Source organism: Hesperophylax consimilis, chromosome 19 (assembly GCF_061612785.1).
Source record: "Hesperophylax consimilis isolate HC1 chromosome 19, BYU_Hcon_1.0, whole genome shotgun sequence".
Classification (NCBI taxonomy): Eukaryota; Metazoa; Arthropoda; class Insecta; order Trichoptera; family Limnephilidae; genus Hesperophylax; species Hesperophylax consimilis.
In genome coordinates, this window is record NC_142854.1 from 22,330,563 (window position 1) to 22,356,267 (window position 25,705).

At 36.4% G+C, this 25,705-nt stretch overlaps 1 protein-coding gene across 1 annotated transcript in view; it reads right to left on the reverse strand.

Moving 5' to 3' along the window:
* The window catches only part of LOC149415004 (raf homolog serine/threonine-protein kinase Raf-like), a 47,284-nt gene extending 21,612 nt beyond the window's left edge, over positions 1-25,672 (reverse strand). The window contains exons 1-2 of the mRNA XM_089643092.1: positions 25,053-25,672; positions 3,023-3,214 (exon numbers count right to left, since the gene is read on the reverse strand). Coding sequence (XP_089499218.1) covers positions 3,023-3,214; positions 25,053-25,670 — 810 coding nt within the window. The 5' untranslated portion in view covers positions 25,671-25,672. The remainder of the gene's footprint in view (positions 1-3,022; positions 3,215-25,052) is intronic.
* Between the last annotated feature and the right edge of the window lie 33 nt (positions 25,673-25,705).

The following is a 25,705-nucleotide window of genomic DNA, read 5'->3' on the forward strand; positions in this document are numbered from 1 at the left end:
GTTTCTTCAACTTGTTTTTGGTAAATCGGCTCGTATTTGGAACAAGCTACCGGCATCTGTTTTTCCTCCTTCATATAATCCGGGCCTCTTCAAGACCCGCATTAATAAATCACTAACTACAGCCACTGCCTTTACCCACCTTATAATGTTGCCCAACCGGGTGGCGACATAGTTCCACTGTCTTTGCACTATACAGACAGGCAGGGACGTTCTTGTGAGGTGTCAGATAAAAAAAATTTTTGTTAAGTGTAACAGGTAAGATTAAGAAAAGGACGCTTAGATATTTTGGGCATGTAGAGCAAATGATTGAAGAATATGATGCAAATGTAAATGGTAGGAGAACTCGGTGACGCCTGATGAAGACATGGCACGATCAAGTGAATCAGATACTTGAGTCGGGCCATGTCGGAGTCAGAATAATAGAAGAGTATGTATGAGACGATGTATGAATGTGAATGAAGCAAGAAGTGTGTGTCAAGACCGAGTTGTTTGGCGGTCCGTCCTCTCTGCCTACCCTTCTAGAGAAAAGGAGTGATTGTTGACGCAACTACAGTGGTGCCTCACACAACGAACGCCTCGCACAGCGAATGCTGCACACAACGAACTTCCTTTTCGTTCATTTCACGATTCATACAACGAACTTCGCTTCACACAACGAAGTCGCCCGATCTTCTACGATCACTGCCGATTAATTGCATCCTCCCGCGCAGGCAGTCGTTAGACTCGTTAGTCACTGCGTAGTACGCTTAACTTACGCACGTATCGCAGCAATCGTTCTTCATTACGAATTAAATCGCACACGTATCACGGCAGTCGTCCTTTTAAGATAAACTCAACATTTTTTTTATATGATGGGTTCTAAAAAAAGCAGGAAGGTGATTTCTCTTGAAATGAAACAGGAAATAATTAGAAGGAGTGAATGTGGGGTAAAACAGTGTGACCTCGTCAAAGAGTTTGGCCTCAACAAGACCACCATTTTCACCATTTTGAAAAACAAGGATGCAATAAAATCAGCCAAAGTAGCCAAAGGAGTATCAAAACTATTTAATGAAAAACATAGATCTTCAATCCACGAGGAAATGGAGAGGCTATTAGCGATTTGGATTAAGGACAGGCAGGTGAAAGGTGACGTAACAACCCAAGATATTATCTGTTACAAGGCCAAGATAATTTATGAAGATCTAAAGAAAAACATCCCTGGAAGTAGCAGCAATCAAGATAATAAAGAAGATTTCAAAGCCAGCAGGGGGTGGTTTTTTAGATTTAAGAAAAGGTATGGAATCCACAGCGTTAATATGCATGGTGAGGCTGGCAGTGCTGATAAAAAAGAAGCAGAAAAGTTCTCTATTAATTTTCAAAAATTTATTATGGATGAAGGATACTGCCCACAACAAGTGTTCAATGCCGATGAAACGGGTCTTTTCTGGAAAAGAATGCCGAGCAGAACATTCATTACAAAAGAAGAGAAGAAATTGCCAGGACACAAAGCCATGAAGGACAGACTTACCCTTATGATTTCGTCTAATGCCAGCGGAGACCTCAAGATCAAACCTCTATTGGTTTATCACTCTGAAAATCCAAGAATTTTTAAGAAAAATAACGTTATTAAGTCCAAATTGCCCGTCCATTGGAAGTCCAATCAAAAAGCCTGGGTGACCCAAGTTATCTTCAACGAATGGATTCTGGAAACCTTTGCTCCTGCCCTGAAGAAATTCTTGTTGGAAAAAGAACTGCCGCTCAAAGCCCTTCTGATACTTGACAATGCCCCTTCTCACCCAAAAGACCTAGAAGAAATATTGCAGGAAAATTATCCTTTTATCAAGGTGCAGTATTTGCCACCAAACACCACATCCATTCTCCAGCCAATGGATCAGCAAGTTATTGCGAACTTTAAAAAACTCTACACTAGAGCCCTCTTTAATAAGGTGTTTGAAGAATGCGAGTTTGGTGGAGACAATATGACTATCCGAATGTTTTGGAAGGAGAAATTTGATATCCTTTTGGCAATACGACTTATACAGAAGGCCTGGGAAGAAGTGTCACAAAGGACCCTCATTTCTGCTTGGAAGATGCTTGTGCCTTCGTGGATTCAGGAAGAAGCAGTAGTTGATGACACAGAAGTGGTGAAGGACATCATCACAGTGGCCCAAAGGTTGGAATTAGAGGTAGAGGAAGAGGATGTAGAGGAGCTTATTGAGGAACACAAAGAAGAGCTGACAACTGAAGAGCTCCAAACACTTCTGGCCCAACAACAGGACAATGCTCAAAGGGAAGCGTCATCTGATAACGAGGAGCAACAATCAAACAATCAACCAATTCCAACTGCTGACATCAAGAACATCCTGGTCAAATGGAAAGCAGTTCAGGAGTTTACCAATGCCCACTATCCGGATTCCGCTGAAGCAAACAGGATCAACGACCTGTACTCCGATACTCTTGTCCGTTATTTCCGGCAGATGTTGAAGAAAAGAGAGAAACAAACGACTTTGGACAGGTTTTTCACTGCACCATCGGCGGAAAATGGATGAAGATGTGCAAGATTCGATTATTTCTTAAAATTAAAAAATGTGTGTTTTTTTCATTATGTTTTTAGATGTATCTAAATAAAAATAATAACAAAAAATTTATCTTTTTTTTATGTCATCTTACCATATTTTATGCTACAGAACGAATTATTTTTTTTAACATGTATTGTTATGGGAAAACGCGTTTCACATAACGAACTTTTCGCATAACGAACTTGCTCCTGGAACGAATTAAGTTCGTTGTGTGAGGCACCACTGTATATGCATCCCTTTTTAACAATTGAAACAGCTGGAGTCTGTTTATATTGTGGTATACAGATCTGTGATGTACAAAATAAACAGAACTGGACCCAGAAATGATCCTTGAGGGACACCACTGGTCACAGTAATTGCCAATTCGAACTAGTAATTTCCTCTCATTTGATCCATTCGAAAAGTAGTCCTCTTATGCCTAGAAATTTAAGTTTAACCATGTTGGTACTGTATTGTCTTGTTACCTGGTGACACATGCTGGGCACCTTGTCGGCACATCGCTGGTGGAACTTGTAGTTGCACTGACTGCAGTAGAATCCGGTGAAGAGGAGTCGGCGACAGCACTCGCAGAAGGCCAACGTGAAGAAGGTCTTCCGCATGAACTGGTGGGAGATATGTGACATGATCGGCAGTTTGTCCAACGTCCGCACTGTGACCTAACAACACAACAAACATATTTATAAATAAGATCATTTTTTTTAGGTCTGAACTTACTCAAATTACTATAGAGGTTAACACTGCATCTTTAGGCTCTTGGGAACTTGTAACGGGATAGTCAAGTACCCCGTTATTTTTATTATTGGTGAGACGCCTTATATCTGGCGACACTGACGGACATCTGTTTCAAGCTTGGCTGATAGAAGAATACAAGATGACACGGCAGTTTTCTAGTGACAGCGCTTGCAGTCTGACTTACGGAAAAGAAGACTACGCGGGATGGCGTTCGACCAACATGCATTCATTCCTTTAGGACGGGTTGTTTCGGAGAATCTGAACAATTCATCAAATTTCAACGTTCATTTTCAAGTTCTGTGAAAGATTTTTTCAAGTTCTGTTTTTATTTCAGTTTTGTCAAGCAACTAGCCTACAATGATATGAAAACAGAACTTGAATAAGTCTTTCACAGAACCCGAAAATGAATGTTGAAATTTGATGAATTGTTCAAATTCTCCGAAACAACCCGTCCTTAGTTTCTCTCTTTTATTTTATGTGATATGCAATTTTAGAATTCTTTACTACCTACAATTTATAACTTAACATCAAATCACCATGAAATTTATTTTTTTACATAAAATAAGACCGACCTACTAATTCTTCATCGAGGTTAATTACACCTTGGGATTATTTCTATTTATTAATTTCTTTAGTCTCGTGCTAACGATTATAATTGTACAATAAATGATACTCTTAATTATTATTTCGGCTACTGGCATTATACCTAGATCTCTCATTCAAAATTTGTAGCAGTTCTTTACTACCCGCTACATTTCAAGATTATTCGGAGTGTGTAAACACTGGACTCCGACAAGAGGAGAGGAGACGGCAACTCGAGCGCGCCCGAGCGGCCAGTACCATTACGGCTCCCGCCGGCTATAGACGCAATCCCGGAAGACGCAGCGAACGCGACAAACGACATTGGACGAACTTCCGAGACATCGATCTTTTGGGGAACAATGACGCAACATATTATAATTCGTCTTGCTGGTCATTGCTTTCTCATCTAAATTTAACGTCATGTAAAATGATGTTTGGCGCCCTCTACTCTTTATAACAGGTCAGAATACTTTTGTCACACACACGCACGTTTCATGTTACTTATTCTTAATTCACTTTTCTAGTCACACCATTTAACATTGCTACCTATTATTAAAAAGTCCGATGCGGGAGGCCTTCGGTCCGACGCACACGCCCTAGGATTAAATTCAATCATGAATATTTTGAGATCTCTTGTTTGCTCTGGTTTTGTACGCTGTAGAAATAAATAATATGTTGTAATTCATAACTCTTTTTATTACTACTTCTTTTATCATCATGTTACCCATTGAGGGATTAAATCCCATCATAATGGCAACGTGCCCCTTAACCTTGAAATCTGGTTATAATGGCGCACCAACGTGTTTTTTTTCTCGGATATTTTTAACATTTTAATTAGGTTAGCATTTTGGATTGATTTTTTTTTTCATGTGTGACATTAGTATTTGGCCTGTTCTTCGTGTTTTTAATGTCGTTTGGAGTGTGTCTTCCTGGATTGCGTCGTCCCCTGGCTGAGTTTCTTTTTAAAAATTGTATTCAATTTTTAAGAATTTTTAATATTGCTTTTAACCTTTTAAATTAATTTATTTTTTTTAAATTATTTTTATATAATTAATTAATTTTTATACATTAAATTCTATGCCGTTGGTACTCCGGGATTCATAACGAATTTCGTTATTTATTTTATATTTTTATTTTGTGATTGTACTTCGTATTGTTCACCTTGAGATAATTTTATTTAGAATGGTACTCCGTCCACGGACGTGACTAATCGCTGCACTATGCTTACTTTTGTGTTTCTAGCTATTCAGGTACACCTATTGACTATGCGTTTAGACGAGACGCAGTTTACAATACTCTGTTGCTAATATGGGTAAAATTTCATAGCGAGGACCGCTCTAGATTCTTGCTGCCGCACAAAACACGGCTTACAATAACATTTATTGCTTTTATAGCGAGGTAAGTGAAATATTATGTTCACGGTTTATTATTGTTTTGTGACTCATCATTTTGCACGCAAAATGCGTTGTAATTTTATTTTGCTAATTACTTTCACCTTTATTACGTTTTGATCGCGTATATTTTTGAAAAAACTTTGTTAAATTCAAAGTAATTTAATCATAACTGCCATGTGGAACTTTTTTTTTGATTTGGGAGATTTTTTTCCTTTTTGTTGTAATAATATTATTTGACGGAAGGTTAGTTGTAATTCCGTTTTGTTCACACTGACCGACGCACATAGATAGATTTCAATGATTTAGGCGGCCAAAATTATTTTTGGGGTTATTTTAGTTCTAAGTTCAATTAAAATAAAGGAAAGGTATATATTTATAAAAACATACATATATTTGTCAGGTTATAAAGAACAGTAATATATAACAGAGCTAAATTCACTAAAAAATACAAATGAATGGAAACAGAATTTAACAAGTTTTCTTTAAATATAAAATTACATTAAAAATCGTTATCTTCAGGTCCAGATGTCTCTACTGACTCTGTGTTTGGGTCACCAGGTAATAAAAGTTTAACCGTTTCAGGTAGAAATGCGTTACGTGAAGGTTTTCTTATTTGTCTCAAGCAACTAATGAAGGGATCTGAACTTAACAAAAGCCTATAATATACATCTAAGTTACATTCTTCCCTAGAAAACTTTCTGGCAAAGTTTAGCCGGTACGATCGGAAATGCTTGTTCCGGGCTTCTGCAGCTTCTTCCGATAGCTGTCCAATTGGAAGGAGCCCCGAACTTTTTATGATTTGGCTTCCATGTACCAATATCTTGTGCATAGTTGGCGTCATTGGGTGCCAACCATACTGTTCTACGTACAATTTTGCTGTGTCGTACGCATACTTATCATATTTTTCAGCATCAATTTTATGGCCACTAGAAATAGTTTCTAAAATAACCTTGAATCTGTAAATCAGTTCAAAGTTAATACCTGTGATGGCTGAAGCCAATTCGGGGTTTTCAAAAAACCTCCGGCTTGTGTTGCCATCATTGGTGTTGCCAAAGTTGGCCTTTGGCATGTCAATAAGCAAACCGGTTTCATTTCGAAACCTCTCCTGAATTTCCAACTTCTTTTGGGCTTCTAATGCCTTGTCTTCTTCGGTTTTTCTTTCCCTGTATTTTTTTACTGGCAGTTTATACGAAAGGTGTATAATGCTTTCGAAAATGCGGATCCGGGCGTGTAATACTGACAAGCCGAATTCCAAAGCTTGAGGGTTTACACTATTTTTCTTCGATAGATCATTAAAGGTTTTCGAAGTAGCTCCACAGATGTAGCACTGGGATGTTGACTTTGTGTCTGTGGCTGCGTTACACACCTTTCCGTCAATCATAGTCATTTTGAGTTGGTGCCCAAACGAAAACTCCTCTTCATTCAACGTAACAACTGTTTTGTTCAGTTGCTTAATGGACTCCTGCACACATTTTATCTCTTCTTTAGTTATGTCCGTTGTTTCTTTTACAAATCGGAATCGAATCGGACGGCAAAACCTTGACGAAGAAGGAGTTGGATTCTGCCAAACAATTTTACTGCCTTCTTTTCCACAAACAATGCGCAAAGGCACAAAGGAACTCATAAAAATGTTGGCATCGGAATCAGTCTCATTATCGTAAATTTGTTTAAATTTGGATTGCTGAGAACCGTCACAACCCCATTTGCAGATTATCATTAACGACTTCCTTTCTTGCTCGTTAAGCCGGATTATCACATCTTCTAGGTATTTTGATAATCGTGTTACGGTTAGATCCATTAAGCACTGTAGATTACTTTCCGCGCAAGTAGCCGTAATTCTTAGGGATTCTTTCGGCGGATAGCACTCTTGTTTTGCTTTCAAAACAAGATCATAGCAAGGAAAATGTTGTGGATTTGTTGCCCTTACTATCTCATACTGTCGTCTCGTAAAATCAGCTTCAACGAACATCTTAAGTGCTTGCAGAGGCGTCAATTGAGGTACCTCATCGTTGTTGGTAACTCTACTGTAGGCTTTTCTATATTTACTAGCCCGTGTTGGGGAGTTCGTAATATCTTTAAGCACTTTCGAGGCGGTCCTATGTCCCGTTGTCTGCAACACAGATGTAGCAGCGTGAACAATAACTTCATCACCTGCGGAGGCCCTTATTTCTTCCGTTTTTCTTCTTTTACTACGCTCACTTAGTTCTCCAAAAGACTTGGGTGGTCGACCTTGCGAGGAGGCTGATTCAATGGGAATCTCGAATGTTCCCTCTAACCATGATTGGTTTATTTTCAGGAAAACATCTTGGTGTTTATTTGCCTTTACCCATCGTTGCTTAATTTGTGATTTTACATAAGAAAATCTTTTTTTAAAGTCTTCTTTAGCCTCTTTGTTGTGCCCATAGCGCATAAGGAGAAAATTCTCATAATAGTCAAGTTTTTCATTTAAAGTTGGTAAATTTTGACTCTGTAGTTGGTCAAATATGTATTGACGAGTCACTACTTTAGTACCCGAGGTAGTAGGTAGACCTGAAACAAATATAAAAACAATTTTAATACAAAATATCGCACACTCAATATTTCCTATATTTGACAAAGAGCCTTTCAAAAGGGCTTAGCTCAAAAAAGCGCGATTTTGCGCGGCTATTTCTTATGGAATTAGTTAGTTACATATATGCACTATATAGTATAATGAAAATTAATACAGGGACGGACTCATAAGTACATTAAAAAGGCACTCGAATTTAAATATATTAAAAAAAAAAAAAATTTGACAGAGTGATGTTTGTCGTTTTAAAAATGAATGACAGAGAATGTTAATTAAATTTTTCTGTAACGAAAACAAATTGTTCTTACCTGTATTATCGCAATCCATCACAGTTAAAACGGAAATATTAGCTTGAAATGAATAATGCACGTTTGGAAAGTTATAAGTTTAGGAGAGCGCCGAGAGCCGACACGTACACACTTGTTCACTATCGAATTCCGACTGATCAAAGTCGACTCCCGCTCTTCCAAGGAGGGGGGAGGGGATGTTATATTGTACATAGAACTGTTGACTCGCCAATTAAATAGATACCTTACCATTATATTGATTTTTAAAAAAATACTTTTGGCCGTCTAAATCATTAAAATCTACGTATGTGCGACGGGTTATGGTGACCACAATGGAATTGCTGACGTGTTTCGACACAATTAATAAATTATTTTTTGTAATATTCATTTTGGGAAGGGAACTTTCCTATCTTTTATTAAATTTTGATTATTTATGTTGTGCTTTAATTACCATCTCTTCAAGAGGATATATTGGAATTAATCACACGTAATTAATTATTTGCTATAATCTTTAATAATTATTTTTTGAAAATCTCTCCAAATTAAATTCTTCCATTTTCAAGTTAATCAAATGTTACAAACATAGTCTCGTAATAATTTCATATAAATTCATATGTTACATTTTTCGTCTTTGTGTCCATCTCTTTTCGGAGGATTTATTTGGTACATTTGATCGAAATTCTGTACGTTAATTTTGTTACATAATATAACTTCGTAATAATTTTACATAAAATTTAATTGTTACATTTCGTCGGTTGTTGTCAACTCTTCGGAGGATTTATTTGGCACATTTGCTCGAAATTTACATATTAATTTTTGTCACAAAATACTAACTTCATAATAAGTTATTTAAAATTTTAATGTTACATTTTACAATCCCGATAATAATAATTCATAAGTTATTATTTTTAATTTCACGATGTTTGCTGTTATTTAAATAATAATTATCCGCGGTAGAAATTTTTTTTTCTCTCATCAAAATTTAGTGTTGAGAATTTTTAGTGTTGAACATTAATATTGTTGACTCTAATGTTGAACTGCATTGTATTGTCACGGGTTTTTGTAATCCAGCTTATAATGAGGGATCATGGTATTCCGATCGCGACTGAACGGCGAGTTTATAATAATAATATATTTTAACTACGCAGTAGCAAATATTTTTAATAAATTTCCGATTTTATTTTGTAGTGAATATTAATAAATTATACATTTATTTTGAGTTCCTTCTTGGAAATTGTCTTCGTAATTTATATTTTAAAAATTAATAATGAAATAATTATTTATTATTATTTTTCATAAAATATTTTTAAATTTAAATTTTTTTACATTTAATTTTTTTTTAAATTCTCGATTTTAAATTTTAAATTTCTCAATTTTCTGTACCGTTTAATTGGTGAGTTTTGTTATCTATCTCACATTGAGGATATATTAGATCTCAATTCACGCTTTTTGAATGTTATCGGATTTTGGAATTTTAATTTTTAAATTTAATTTTTTTCGTAAATTCTTGATTTTTAAATTTTTCATTTTGCGTTACTGTTTAATTGGTGAGTTTTGTCATCTATCTCACATTGAGGATATATTAGATCTCAATTCACGCTTTTTGAATGTTTTCGGACTTTGGAATTTTTATTAATTAATAAATCTTAATTCTTTTCACGTCATTATCTACAACTTCGTTTAAGAGGATCTCATGGTTATATTTTAGGTCTCTTTTGTGGTTTTATACCGCGCTTTTGTTTAAATTCTTCGTTTTGGTAATAATTTTGCGAAATTATTTTTTTGGTTTTTTTATAATATTGCTACCGCCATCTTTGGTTTTTCTGCGCTAACTTTTAACTTCGTGATTTTTTCAACTTCTTGGGTTTGTGTTCTGATGGTTTTTTTCTTCAACTTTACTTTATTGTTCTTATGAACATTTTAAAAAATTCTATTTATTGAATTATATTTTTTTTGCAACTTTACAATCAACGGGTAGTCAGAGTTTCTATTACTTTTCCGAAACGGATCAGTGGGCTCGTTTACAAGAATTCATATTTTAACAATATTCTTTTGTTCTGAATTCTTTTAATTTTTTTTTAGTAAGGTGAACATTATGACGTCCTGTCTTGTGTTGTCGGTGTATGTACTTGTGTTGGTTTATTTCGATTATTGAGGATTTGGTTCTCATATATGGTTGAGTCTGCAAATAATGCGCTCTAATACACCATAACTGGGTTCGTTTTGTGATAACACCCATGTTACAAGCTTTTAGCTTTAACATATACCATGATAGCTTATTCAGCTCATAATAGATACAATACCATGATAGCTTATTCAGCTCACAATAGATACAATACCATGATAGCTTATTCAGCTCATAATAGATAAAAAAACCATGATAGCTGATCGGCTGATAACAGACATATTTTATGTATTTGTTATGTCATGTATATGTTTACGTATTTCATGTTTTGTGTTTTGTTTCGTCAATTTTCTACGGTATTCTTCAGTCATTCACTGGTTCGCTCTGTGACGGAAGAATATGTGCTTGAAAATAAAATAATTATGATTAGATTAATTTCAATATAATTTCTCTATAAACTCTAGATTTTTATTCAATATTTTTTTAACAAGAAAATTTATTGATTTTCTATCTAAAATTTATTTCTACACTACTGCCATCTATTGTCAAGTAGTGCAAAACTTTTAATTACCATTGCTTTTGGTTTGATTATTAGCTTCATTCACTTGTATGGTTATACACTATTTAGCTGTTATCTTCGATATTACGGTAAATTCTTCTTATTTAAGAAAATTTTCCTTTGAATATTAATTGCATTTGTCATCATGACGTTTTACTATTATATTTTTTTTTGGGCCTTGGAATTTATTTTTCATTGTTGGTTACCTCGCCTATGTACAACTGTCACTTTTAGTACAAAACAGTTTGTTAGAGTTTTTATTCAGGTTTTCAACTTGAGCTTCACCTTTTTCAATTAGTAAATATATTATAATTCTTGCTTGTAAGGTGTGCACCTTCTTTCCTTGAAAAGGGCTTGCTATTTTAATAAATTTTAGCTTCTTTAATCAATGACCAGTTCGGGTAGGCTAGACATCCAACATTCTCACGAAGACTTCTTCTGCTTCCGCTCATCCTACTACATAATGAGCTCATCAGGATCATCTGGATTGCTCTGCTTCTTCTTCATCTCCGTGCTGTGCTACTGAACAAGTCAATCATCATCTTCCCTCAACGTACTACATGATGCGCTCATCAGGATCATCTGGATTGCTTTGCTTCTTCTTCATTTCCGTGCTGGTGCGACTGAAGTATCACTTATCATCTTAGTATGCTGTCCGTCTTTGCTGTCCTTCTCTGGCAACTTCTGAAACTGAAATGGACGGGCCCTGTTTGGACAACTTGGAGCCTGAGGTGCTCCACCACATAGACGTCGGAAACTCATGTCGTCATTTTTGAAGCCCCTTGCTGCCCTCCTTTACGCAACTACTGATTTCTACTGCAGGAGTGGTTTCAAGGCCTGTTGGCCACGAGGTGTCAGGCGAACCTCAGACTTATAGGCATAAGTCTTTTGGCTGAGGGGGCATTGTAGCAGTTCTTTACTACCCGCTACATTTCAAGATTATTCGGAGTGTGTAAACACTGGACTCCGACAAGAGGAGAGGAGACGGCAACTCGAGCGCGCCCGAGCGGCCAGTACCATTACGGCTCCCGCCGGCTATAGACGCAATCCCGGAAGACGCAGCGAACGCGACAAACGACATTGGACGAACTTCCGAGACATCGATCTTTTGGGGAACAATGACGCAACATATTATAATTCGTCTTGCTGGTCATTGCTTTCTCATCTAAATTTAACGTCATGTAAAATGATGTTTGGCGCCCTCTACTCTTTATAACAGGTCAGAATACTTTTGTCACACACACGCACGTTTCATGTTACTTATTCTTAATTCACTTTTCTAGTCACACCATTTAACATTGCTACCTATTATTAAAAAGTCCGATGCGGGAGGCCTTCGGTCCGACGCACACGCCCTAGGATTAAATTCAATCATGAATATTTTGAGATCTCTTGTTTGCTCTGGTTTTGTACGCTGTAGAAATAAATAATATGTTGTAATTCATAACTCTTTTTATTACTACTTCTTTTATCATCATGTTACCCATTGAGGGATTAAATCCCATCATAATGGCAACGTGCCCCTTAACCTTGAAATCTGGTTATAAATTTAGGCGTAATAGATCTATCAAAAAATTTATATATAAAAATGCAAAAATCAGTCATTTTAAATACATGTAGGATTACGAAAGATTTTTTAAATATTTATATTGAGGGATCAGTAGGATTTATAGGTCCAGTCAGAAGTTCTACTGAGCCGAACCCTCTGGTATGAAAATATCTGGAGTCGGTGAATTATTTTCCCATTTGATCTCTGGTGAGTTGACGTGTTTTTCTTGTATTTATTATGCTTATATAATGCACTTGCATAATGTGGATTGACTAGATGATCATTTGTGGAAAAGTGTGTGGAAGGGTTTAGTTTTTCCTATGGGGAAGATTTAACCCGGACATTAAGTCGGAAGAAAAAGAAAAATTATCTTTTATTTAAGATTTACATCGTTATTTTTTATGCCTTAGATTACTTTTAATTATGTTACATTGGCGCCCAACGCATCATGTTCATAATAACATTAAATTCTTTTGCGCTACAAACTGGGGAAAGAAAGCCAACATCAACACGTTGAGTGTTAAATCAACAATGTTATTCCTGTTAAGTCCTGAGAAGACCCAAAACGCATCGAGCATGCTTGATTACGCAGGCAATAGAAATCCACAAAAACCCACTTAATATAAACACACTTTAATCGGGAAGGGTAGTTCTACCCGTTTGGTCGATTGATGCTTAACGTCGGGAAGGGTATTTCTACCTTCTGCGCCCGCCTCATTTCAATGGCAGAAAAGAAGAAATTATCCGATGTTTTTATATGAATATTATGTACAAATCTCTTTGTAAAGGTCCCAACTATATGTACATAATTATCAAATTGCAATGCAAGTCTTTTTTTTTTGTATTTATCTTGGAGTCTTTTGTGTACATCGATATTTCAAATAAAATAACCTATATTATTGAACATCTGAAACTTGTGTTTGAAGATCAACGAAATAAGTAATTTAGATAACATATTCTGTTATTCTAATACATAATTCAATTCCTGAAATGAGGGTTTTTATGACCATGAAACCTGAAACAAATCTCTCTATCTCTGTTCCGCACCCACTCAACTCCTAGGTGCGAGCGAGCGGAGAGTGTCGAGCCCATATAACAAAGCAGGTATCGGCAAACACAATTATGCGGACCATAATAAATATTTACAAGTGCATGCCAGTTTTTAAAAAGCAAATTGTCCTACGGTTGTGTTCCGAGGAGATAATATTTATATTTGCTTTTTCAAAACTTTCTAAATGGATTCTGAAAATTACGAAAGTGATGACAAAATCGTCGCAGATAATTTATCCGCCTGTTCTAGTAATTATTTGCCTGAATTCCATAGTGAAAGTGAAGAATCTATGATTTTGCATTACTACGTATGGCATCGCCTTAAGTGTCGATTTTTAGATGTGAACTATAACTGATTATATAAAGGTGATTAGAAACTTAAACCTAATAGTGTATGGTGAAAAACAATAAACAATATTACGTGAGCAATATGAGAAGCATTCTACGCTAAGTGATTATTTTAAATTTCATTTTAAAAAATATCCAATATGATTAGCACGTTCCGATGGTTTTGGTCCGCTGTACCGTGCGAGGGGCAATTGCACACATGGTTTTTGAATGGGTTATAATGTGTTACTCTGACGATACTAGAGATGTGGCAATTGTTTTTGTTTTTATAATGATTTGGGCTTGGCGAAAATATAATAATTTTTAATTTTATAAAATTGAAACCGAGTTTATACTTAAAAAATTGAACCCTAATAATGACCCAACAATGACTTTGTTTTCGATTTATTAAGTTGCATTAGAAATAATACTTGGTTTTCGGCTAGAAATTTTATAGCTTGGGTATGCTGAGTTAGTATGTAGAAAATTTTATTAAAATATTTCCATCATTTTCGAAGATATAGCGATTTAAAACAAATTAAAGAAATTCACGCGGGACGTTTATTTTCGCCCGTTTTCAGCGGTCTGCCGGCGAAAAAATAACCCGATCAAAGTGTGTTAATAGAGACGACGGAGCAAAGTTTAAAAGTTCTGTGCGTATGTCAGAAGTGTAAGGGGGCTTGTCGAAAATACAACCCTCATGAACGGTGCATCATCACACGGTAACAGTGAATTGATGCACTTTCAGCGAGATTGTTGATGTGCATTAAAAACAGCGTCGGTGACAACACAGATCCTTGTGGAACCCCCGTCGCATTGATTTGGTGCAGAGCGGAAGAAGAGCCGTCAACTACGGTCTGAACTGTTGTTCCCTTGAGAAAGTCCGCAATCCAACTATGCAGGCAGAGGCGGATTTGCCCTTAGGCCTATGTAGGCCCGGGCCTAGGGCGGCCAGATATTAGGGGCGGCCAATCGTGACAAAAAAGTCACAGATGATAACAAGAAATTACTTCATGTACCTAAATATTCTACGTACGAAATAGCGATATGCAAGAGCGTGTTCACACACAGCACACAGCGCACAACAATCGACAATTATACAGTAATTGAACTAGCGAATTTAGCAAGCGTATTTTTTTACATTAATTCCACACAGGAGGCTTTGAGGAAAATATTTTCCCTCACGACCTATGTCATCTTAGGTGATGCTGTGTGGAGGGTCTTTTTTAGGAAGGGAAGGATAGGAAGTTCCGAAAAGGAAAATGTATGAGGGGTGGGTAGGAATCTGGGGATTAGTGTGTCCAGGAGTGACATACGTATGAATACATCCCTCCAACTGCGGTGCAAGGCGATGGGTCAAGATAGTCCGGCTGGAAAGGTCAAAAGGCCTCCCTCACCCAGTCTCTCTCGATCCGGCCCGCCACGCAGCAGGTGGGCAGACGTATCCGCCGCCAAGACCTGGACAAATCTCACCCCATGAACCATGAATGATAATGGCAGGAAAATTAAAACGGTTTTGACCCTGGGAACTTACTGAAAAGTTTGGATACTCCTGGTCAATATGATGGGTACTGAGAAAGGGGCGGCTACATGGTCTGGGGCCTTAGGGCCTAGGGCGGCCAAGACTGCAAATCCGCCTCTGTATGCAGGGTTGTATGGATCCTGTACGATGATAAAAAGGCCTCCCTCAACCATCTCTCCCGATTCATTAGGTGGGCGAAGGCATCTGCGGCCAAGACTTAGAAAAACCTCACCCAATAAACCCTGACAATCCTGTCACCAAATGTATTGGATTCAATCACCGATACAATATTGTATTTGTATGCCTTTTTTCAAAGAAATTGTATGTGGACATAACTACTTACTGACTAACCATCACGCCCTTTTTCCGCAGGGGTAGGCAGAGAGGACGGACCGCCAAACAACTCGGTCACACCACACACCCCTTGCCTCATTCACATTCATACATCGTCTCATACATATCATCTTTTATTATTCCGACTCAAGTATCTGATTCACTCGATCGTGCCAAAAATTTTTAAGGTTTTTATTCTCGCGGCTCAATGGACGTTACCCTTGGCTTTACCCATCGATTTATATATTTTATATTATATTTTTGTTTATTGCAGAAACAAACAGTACATAATTACATAGATGACAATAGTTACAAAATTATAAAAGTTAGTACAATAATTGGTACCAATGACATGTCGCTGATATATATGCATATGAGGTATATTATACATTTTACGGTTAAGTTACATTTTTAAGTTAAGTTAAATTAGTGTGCTGGGGAAGGAGAGAGGTGTGTGTGAGTGTTTGTGTGTGTGTGTACGTGTGCATGTGTGTCTGTGTGTGGTTGTATGTGTTATGTGGGCGAATTCAGTGTGCTAATAAAGTTTTTCTTAAATAGAGGGAGAGAATCAAAAAATATATCGGTATTTGTGCTTGTTTGAATTGAGTTGAATGTTTGAAGGATGCGAGAAATAGGGGAATTGGCTGCAGCGTTTGTATTATTACTAGTTGTGTAAAAAAGGTTGGTGTGTCGAGTTCTTTTAGATGGGGTGTTAAAATTTATTTGGGATAGAAGTTCTGAGCAGTCTATTTCGTTGTGTATTATTTTATGGAGAAATGTCATGTCAGCTACCGTTCGCCTGGATTTCAGGGATTGGAGAGTGCAGATTTTATTTATTTATTTATGTATTTAACGCCCAGAGGGCTTTTACATGGTTGGTAGTATAATTTTAATTTGACAAATACTTTCAAACATAAAAAATAAGAATAAAATTACATTTGATAAAAGCTATGTAACAAGTTATACAAACACAAGAAACAAAAACAGAAAATTACAGCTATTTGTTGGTTTAAATGATGTGTTTAGGAGTATTGTTGAAATAAATGTTTTAAATGATCCACAAAACTTGCCAAGTTGGTATTGAATATGTCAACATCACCCAAGTAATGATTTCCCATGGTGTGAAGTCGTTGTATCGGAGAGTGGGCAATGTAGTTACGCTTATGTGTGCTGCTGTAGAATATTGTATTTTGTCGTGTTGTTACTGTGGGTGTATGTATGTTTATAAGTTGCAGGAGTTCACAACAGTTGAATTTAGAGTTAAGTATTTTGAATAAGAACGTTAAATCGTTTATTTTACGTATAATTATTGTTGTATTTATAACCTAGGTACTTAATGAATTTATTTTGTATGTGCTCTATATTATTGACATAGTAAGTGTATTTGGGATTCCAGACAGGCGATGCATATTCCAGTATACTTCTGACTAGTGAGGAATAAAGCATTACTAGCGTACGTGGATTTTTAAATAATTTACTCAGACGCAGTACGAAACCTAACATTTTGTAAGATCTGGTAGTGATTGAAGAAATGTGCGTATTAAATATAAGTTTACTGTCTACGTAGACTCCAAGGTCCTTACATTCGCTTTTTGAGATCACGGGTTCATCGCGGAGTGAATAGGGAAAGTTAATTATATGCTTGTTTCTGGTGAAGGACATGGTGTGGCATTTTGAAACATTGAGGTCCAAATAATTAGCTGTGCAATAGTTGCAGAGCCTGTCTAAGTCACTTTGTACCTCTCTACAGTCCGATAGAGAGATGACCGTTTTATAAATTTTCATATCATCTGCAAACATTAAAAATTTTGAGTGTTGGAAACATGAGCCTATGTCGTTTAAGTATATGTTAAAGAAAAGCGGACCAAGGTGAGAACCCTGAGGAACGCCCGAGGTTGCGTTGATTATTTTGGATAAGACACCATTTATTGAGATAACTTGACTACGATTACTAATGTATGACTTAATCCATCTAAATAAGTCACCGTGTATTCCAAGACGAGTAAGTTTATTTAAAAGAATTGAGTGAATAACGCGGTCGAAGGCCTTTGAAAAATCGGTGTACATAGCATCGACCTGTACCCTTTCGTCCATATTGCTGTGCAAATAGTAGACAAATAGGACCAGGTTAGATGTAGTAGACCGGTTTTTCATGAATCCGTGTTGGTTGTGTGTAATTGCTGTAGCGATAGTCGGGTAAAGTTGGTCGTAAACGATTTTTTCAAGAATTTTACTTAAGATAGGAAGTTGAGAGATAGGTCTATAGTTTGTAACGTCATGTTTATCGCCTTTTTTATAAATGGGAGTTATTACGGCAGATTTCCACTTATGAGGAAACGTTCCATCACTTAATGATTTTTTGAAAATTGCGCTGACCGGAATAGTGATATATTTACTACAGTTACGTATGAAGATACCAGGCAAACTATCTAAACCAGGTCCTTTGTTAATGTCAATGGATGAAAGATATTTGTAGGTGATGTCTTCATTTATTTTAATTGAGTTTATGGCTATATTATTTAACGGATCAGGTTCCTTGACATCAGGTGCTAAATTTGGGGTATGATCAGTGAAGACGGTAGAAAAATAGTCAGCAAACAGGTCAGTGATCTCCTTACTGTTGTGTGCGATTTTCGAGCCGTATGTTAGGTGTTTTTATTGATTTATTGTGAAAAACAGTATATTCCATTTACATTTCACAAATAACAGTTTATAAATTACAGTTTATAAGAAGTCAGTACATACATTTATTTGCACGGGTAAATACATCAATACTATCTGATTAACCAGATTTGTTAAATAGTATGCTTATTGCCGTCTTAAATTCTCTTTGGTTCAAATTGAAAATGTCAATCACAGAAGAAATGAATCACATTTCTTCTGTGATTGACATTTTTTTAACAAAGTAGTTATTCTCCCCAAAGGCATGATCATTGGTAGGTTGGTCCTGCCCCTTGGAAAAATAAATAATCTGTGCTGTCTAGCTCTGATGAAATTATCAGGGACATAAAAAGAAATTCGTTCCAGAATATCTGGATTGCAAATGTGCCCATTTAGCAGCTTGTGCGCCACTAACACCATTGCAATATTTCTCCTAACGTCTAGACGTTCTATCCCCAGCATTCCGGCAAGAAAATCAGAGGGATACAATAAAGGGTAATATCCGAACTCTCGCATGTAGAGGTATCGCATAAACTTTTTTTGCACCTTTTCTACATCATTTGAGTAAAGGGCATCTTCGGGTCCCCATATTATCGATCCACTCTCAAGAATGCTGCGAACCAGAGTAAAATAAAGCATTTTTATGACTGCCGTATTCGTAAAAGATTTCGAATTACATATAACAAAACCCAGCATTCGCATTGCAGAGTTGCACACCGAATCGATATGAGTTCGAAAAGTCAGACGCGTGTCAAAAGTGATTCCTAAATCCTTCGTTATCGAAATATGTTTTAGAGAGGTACCAGACATTTTATAGTTAAAATATAAAGTACGCTTTGCCCTTGTAATGCACATAGTTGAACACTTACTACTGTTAAAATGAAGTTTATTTTGATGACTCCACTCTACTATACCGTCGATATCGATTTGTAGACGAATGGAGTCTTCATTTGTCGTTATACAGGTGTATAGTTTAATGTCATCCGCAAATAATAAAAATTTTACAAATCTTATAAACATCCCTATTTTTTTTTTTTTTTTTTTTATAGTGAATACCTCACAAGAGTCCCAACTGCTCCCGTCTGGAGCCAGTGAGACTATGGCATCCCCAATTGGGGGATGTTGTGAGGCTGAAGGTAAGTGGGGAAGGGAAAGAGGAAGGTGGGGAAGTACCTGGCTATTCAGATCTAGTCACTAAACACGGCTAAAGCCATTTGGAGCAACGTTTCAATTCTGAATGGTGGTCTTACACCAGGGCGATACTGGTAGTATCTTCCACTCTGGAACGTGCCGCAAATATACTATATATTATTTTAATTAATTAATTGTGAAATAACACAAATTAATCAAATAAAATTTGTTTGCGCACGCCGGGTTCGAACCCGCGACCTTCGGAATGGCAGTCCAATGCGTTACCACTGGACTATGCCGGCCGTCAGCCTATGTCATTAATAAACAATAAAAATAATAGTGGTCCTAAATTAGACCCTTGAGGGACCCCAGAATTTGTGGCGTAGAGTTTCGATGTGAACTGCCCGTAAACAACGTATTGTTTTCTGTTAGACAAATAATTATGAAAGAACAAAAGCAGCATGTATGAGAAGCCGAAGCTTTCAAGTTTATTCAGTAATATGAGGTGATCCACTTTGTCAAAAGCTTTCGCAAAATCATTATATGAGACATCTACTTGTTCGTTATTGTCCAATATATTTGAGACGTAATCCGTAAATACCATTAAGTTGGTCGTTGTAGACCTGCCCTCTCTAAACCCATGCTGCTGGTTTATGAGAAATGGTTCTACTTTATAGTATATACGTGTTTGTATTACGAGTTCAAGTAATTTGGCCGGTGCCGAAAGAATTGCCACAGGTCTGTAATTAGATACACATGATTTATCGCCGTTTTTGTGTAAGGGCGTGACTTTTGAGATTTTCCAGCGGTCGGGGAACTTACCGGAGTTAAGTGAAATATTAAAGATATGTAAAAGCGGTACCATTAACGGATCTGCATATCCCTTCAGGACAATTGTGTTAATAAAATCTGGTCCAACAGATTTTTTTGGTTTTAGTTTTTTAAAATTTCAACATTTTGAGCTAGTATGAGTCAAATTCTGCACTATGTTCGCTATAGACTGACTTGAAGTAATTCGCAAATGCTTCCGGAATATCGGGCCCAGTATGAGTACTTCCGTTCCATGACACTGAGTTTAGAAACCCACCGTCTTTCCTCTTTTCGGATACAAATTTCCAGAAGGATTTCGGATCACTCTTGACGTTTTTTTCGATATTATTTATGTAATCCTTATACGCAATATTTATACTACGTTTGATTTTAGATCGTAGAATACAAAACTTTTCCCGATATCTTATCAATCCGGTGCGCCTCCAGTTTCTGTGAAGTTTGCATTTCTCTTTCAGGTCACTAATAATTTCACCATTAAACCATTTAGGAAAATCTTCCTACGTGTTCCGGCATGTAGGGAGATTTTCTTTGCGTTTTGACAAAGCTCCATATTTTTTTTGTATTATTTTGTATAGAATGTTCTAAGTGTGAAATATAATTGTGGTATGTGAGAGTAGCAATTTTCTTTTGTCTTTTTCGGAGCAGTGAAAAGGTTTGGTAATCTAGTGGGTTCTTGTGGCGTTTCCAGGCTCGAAAGAATTTCAGCTTTTCTTTTGTAATGTTAATAAGAGCCGATGAGTACCACGTTGGGAAATTGGTTGGTTTCACAACTTTCTTTGGAACAAAGTCATCTATTAAGGCGTCGATGATTAGGTAAAAGCTGTTAACCGCCGTGTTAACGTCCTGTGCGTTTAAAACAGAAGACCAGTCAGTTTTTGCCAGAGCGTCATTGACTAGGTCATAGTTGACTTTATTGAATAACTTGATGGTCTGGGGTGAAGAAGTGGTTGTGGGGGCGTAAATATTGAGTTCAACTATTAAGGATGTGTGATGTGCGTCCTCCGGAACCAGAGGAGGGTCGGCATATATTAGGCATGACCAATTACCACTCCCTAGAGACACGTAGAGGTATTGCTTTGCTTAATTATTTTTTCCAACTAATAAACGGTCACTTATCTTATAATGAGATACTGGCCCAATTAAATTTTTTTGTACCAGAGTCTCACTCTCGAGGACGTCATCACAATCTTCTATATAGTAGAGCAAGCCGCACTAATTTATTTATGAACTCACCTGTGGAGAGAGCTACGTGCTTTTTGAATGCGGTAGATAAAAAAATAGATTTATTTTTTGTGTCCTATAGCGCATTTGCGAGATTTTTGGCATTGCATATACACTGCATAAATGGTACAATTATAAAGTCTTAGGCTATATTACCTGTAATTGTTATAAATAAATGTACAAATTATATAAATAAATAAATAAAAAAATAATTAAAAAAATTTCTTCCTCGGGTGTCCCCCACTTCTGCTACCATTCACATTGGCATCATATATTCTCCTTACACTCCTTTCTTCGCTCATTCGCTCTACATGCTCAAACCATCTAGACGTCGTTTTCTTGATCTAACTCATTAATATTTCATATGTACAGGAGGGCAAACAAATAATTCATCTTAATATTTTAACCACTCAGAACATTAGAACGTCAAAAGACGTAAATATGATAATAGCGGTCAAGACATTAGAACGTCTTTTCACGTAAACGCGCGAGATTTTACAAAAATTGATTTATTTCCATCACTAGTATACGGATTGCCATGATTTAAAAAACAGAGTATCGATAATGAATAACGCTATGCGTCTGTATTCAAGAATATCTATGGAACGTAGAAGTGCATTATCTAAGCCGATTGAATCTGTCATCTTGTTCGTTCATAATTTATTGCGTTTCTAAATAATTTATTAAAAATATTTTAGTTTGGACGGTTAATATTTTGAGGTGACTAATAGTTTTTAATTATATTTCTTCAATATATAAAGTGTTATTTCTTTATGATACTCAGAAAAAAGTACATTTTTCACGGCTTTGAAATAATGGTAAGCGATTCTTACATATTTTTGACGTTTTCATAAAATGTATATTTAGAAACGCAAATATTTACGTATAACAACACAATGCGATAGTGGATTTCATAATCTTTCCAAAACATTTTTTAGAATGAGACTACGTTTCCCAAAACGTGAGTTATGAAGCTTTTAGCAAAACTCGTAAATAACACAAAAATTATCACGTTTTGACCAGTGGCGGTTTTCTCTAAAGTGCGTTTGTGCGGCGAACCCCCATTAAAAATATGAGAAAATAAAACACACTTGTTTTATAATAATATAAGCACATTATAGATAGCACTCTATTAAAATTTCGCCTTCAAAACCCGCGCCACCGAAAAATACGATACATATTCCAACTTTGTGCGAGTTGAAATCCGCGCCAAACTCTTCATACAAAAGAATTTTAGTCGGTACAGACCCTATGACGGTGACATATACAAAATTTGGTCTTTCTTTGCAAAACTAAGACAAATTGTGTGCGCCGAACACGCATTGTGATATCACGTGACCTCCGAACATTGACGAATGTAACCGAAGAAACCCGAGCACTTCGCGGACTGACTGACCGACGTTTGACCTTTGAACCATAGGGAAGCAAGTGTTATTTTTTATGTTATATTATGGTATTTAACTTTGTAGTCATTTTTGTACATATTTTTGTTTTCTTGTTTCTGCATTTCTCCAACCGTTTGCTTATGGCATTTGTAAATCTACTACCTATTGAAGTAGACCGATTTTGATTTCTGTTTTCGTATTTTTTTTTTTAGATAAGTCGTTATATTCCTTAATTATATTTGCGAAAGTTTCGGCAAACGCCCCATTGTCGTCGCTAGTTATGCAATTTTGTGTTTTGTCCAGTTCTCCATCTCCAGTAGGTATTCTTTCGGATTTCAAATTGAAAGCGTTTGCGTATATGTTTATTTATGCGTTTGCGTTTATTGATTGTCGCGAATATTTTGTCATATTTTTTTTATACAATGGCGGAATATAGTGTTGTCTATATAAAAAAAATAACGCCAATACTTATGAAAAAAGGTTGGAAATTAAAAATAAAGGGCCTCCGCGTCCTGACCTCTCATTAAACCAGGTTTGCGCCGCGAAAAGCGAGAAATTCACTCGAGTTTTTAAACGTGAGTGGTACGCGAGGTGTACTTGGTTATGTGGTTGCGAGGAAACCAATCGGTTATTTTGCTTCCCCTGTTTAGTTTTTGGAGGCGACCCATCGTGGTTTAAAATTGGAGTAAACGATCTTTCCTTTATTAATAATTATAAATATAATTTAATTCCTATAAAAGTTTTCTCATTATCTAATAATTGTGTCTAGTGTAAAGTGATTTAAAAACAATAATATGTAGGTACCCCTCCCACTAACTTTATTTAAGTTGTGTGACTGCTGCCGTATTCGACTATTTGACGAAGGACAACAGTAAGTAAATTTTAATTAGATATGTTTATCTTCTCTTGAATTTCTGAACCCCCTGTTAAAAAACCACGAACCGCCACTGGTTTTGACAGTTCTCAAAGGAACACATAGTAAATAAATGTCTTTGTCTGAGAGGTTAATATTTGTAATTTTGTAAAACCACCAACATTGTATAATAGAATATAAATGAGAATAAACAAAACGCAATACAATGTTAATGTTTATCATTTGTTTTTCTTCATCAGCAAAACAAATGAGCAATGGTATTTGACATTTTTAATAAAAACACAATTTAAAATGTCAGATGCGGAAATTTGTACCATTACATTCTTAGATGAATTAATAGAGTTAAGATTCATTACTGAAACAATGTGTGTGGTTTCACTGAACTAGGTCCAGTGGACATACTTTAGCGGCAGATTTATATAGCTAATTCATTTGTACGTGGTTGTGCAGTGCCACATTTTTTGCTAGATTAACCTTTCCTTATCTGTGGTGTGTATTTACTACACATTGCTTCTAATAACTTTAATAACTCTATAAATATAATAAATTCTGGGTTCAGATTTTAGGTATTCCTCTGTTATACATTTATGCACTGAATTAAAAAATAATATTTTACATAGTTTTCAAATTCAATTAATTATCATAGTTTTTTGTTAAAAATCGGGAACAAATACACCAATACAATCAACCGTGTGATACTAATACGCGAAGAGTGTGCGAGGAAATGACACGCTATTGATGTCCCGCTTTAATTCGCTATGCGGGAACATGAGACATCCACACTTCTGCAGTTGTGGTTTTGATTTAGACCATCGATACCTACGACCGCACAGCTGTGTTTGTGCCAGCCGCCAGCCGCGCCGCTAGCCAGTTGGCCGCGAACCGTCGTTAGATGTGGACCTCTCGCACGTTTCTTTAGCATCTGCCGATGGTTTTTTCATGTTTTCAGCAATTAAATTACCATTATTATCACTTTTGATATAAAATATAATAAACATAATCGATTAGCTATGAATATTCATATTTTTCCGATTAAATCGCTTATTTTGAAATGTGTATTGACTACACAGCACCGGAACGCGTTTATTTTTTTAGCACAGTAAGGGAAAGGTTAACATGAATATAATGTGTCTTGTACCTAATATCATTATTATAATATCATTGATTGCATTAGAGCGTTTTAAAGTTTTTTGTAATGAAATTAATATGGATTTATGCAAAATATTAATACAACACTATATTTCTTGCTCTCTAAAAACAATCAAAATGTAGAAATGAATATTTAAACAGTTCTATTGCAAAGTCAATTTTCACATTCGACATAGTAAATAAACAATAATGAATTTAATAGATGTCACCTTGGAGTAGGTTGGTTAGACTCACCTCTTCTGCATCAATGAGGGTGATGTCGACATCCCAAGGGATAGGATAGTCGTCCCTCGCGTGCTCACCGCGAACCACTTCACACATCTCACAAGTGAGATTCCTCAGCTTCAGAGCCTTGCAGAGGGCCTCGCGCAAGGTGACTCCCTCCTTGACCTGCACGCTCGTCCTCTGCTGGTTAGGCAGATGCGCCCGAAGAAACACCTTAGGCTGCCTCGTCAGGGTGTCGTACTTCTTAACGCTCTCGTCTTGAAAAGAATAACTATCGTCATTTCTGTCGGGAGATTCAGTCTGTATTTGCTCTATGAGTTTGTGCTCCTCTAGCTCCAGGTTGTGTAGCTTGGAGGTCAGCTCCTGATACTCCGTCAGATACATGGACGGTGGATGCGGGAAGTCGGCAAACTTGGCGTTCAGCGCATCTATATTTTCCCGAGTCACGTTGATTATGCTCTGGATATTTCTTAGTTCGTACGTCATCGGATCTGCCAGATCCTCGCTGTCCGTCGACGTCGACATATTATCACTATTAAAAGACAAAGTGGGTATGTTTCCATTGAATCTCCTAGTACACATTATTCTAGGTCTAGTACTATTTTCTTTTTCTCTAGTGACTGCCATTGTTCTCGCCATAGAAACACCGACATGACAGCTCG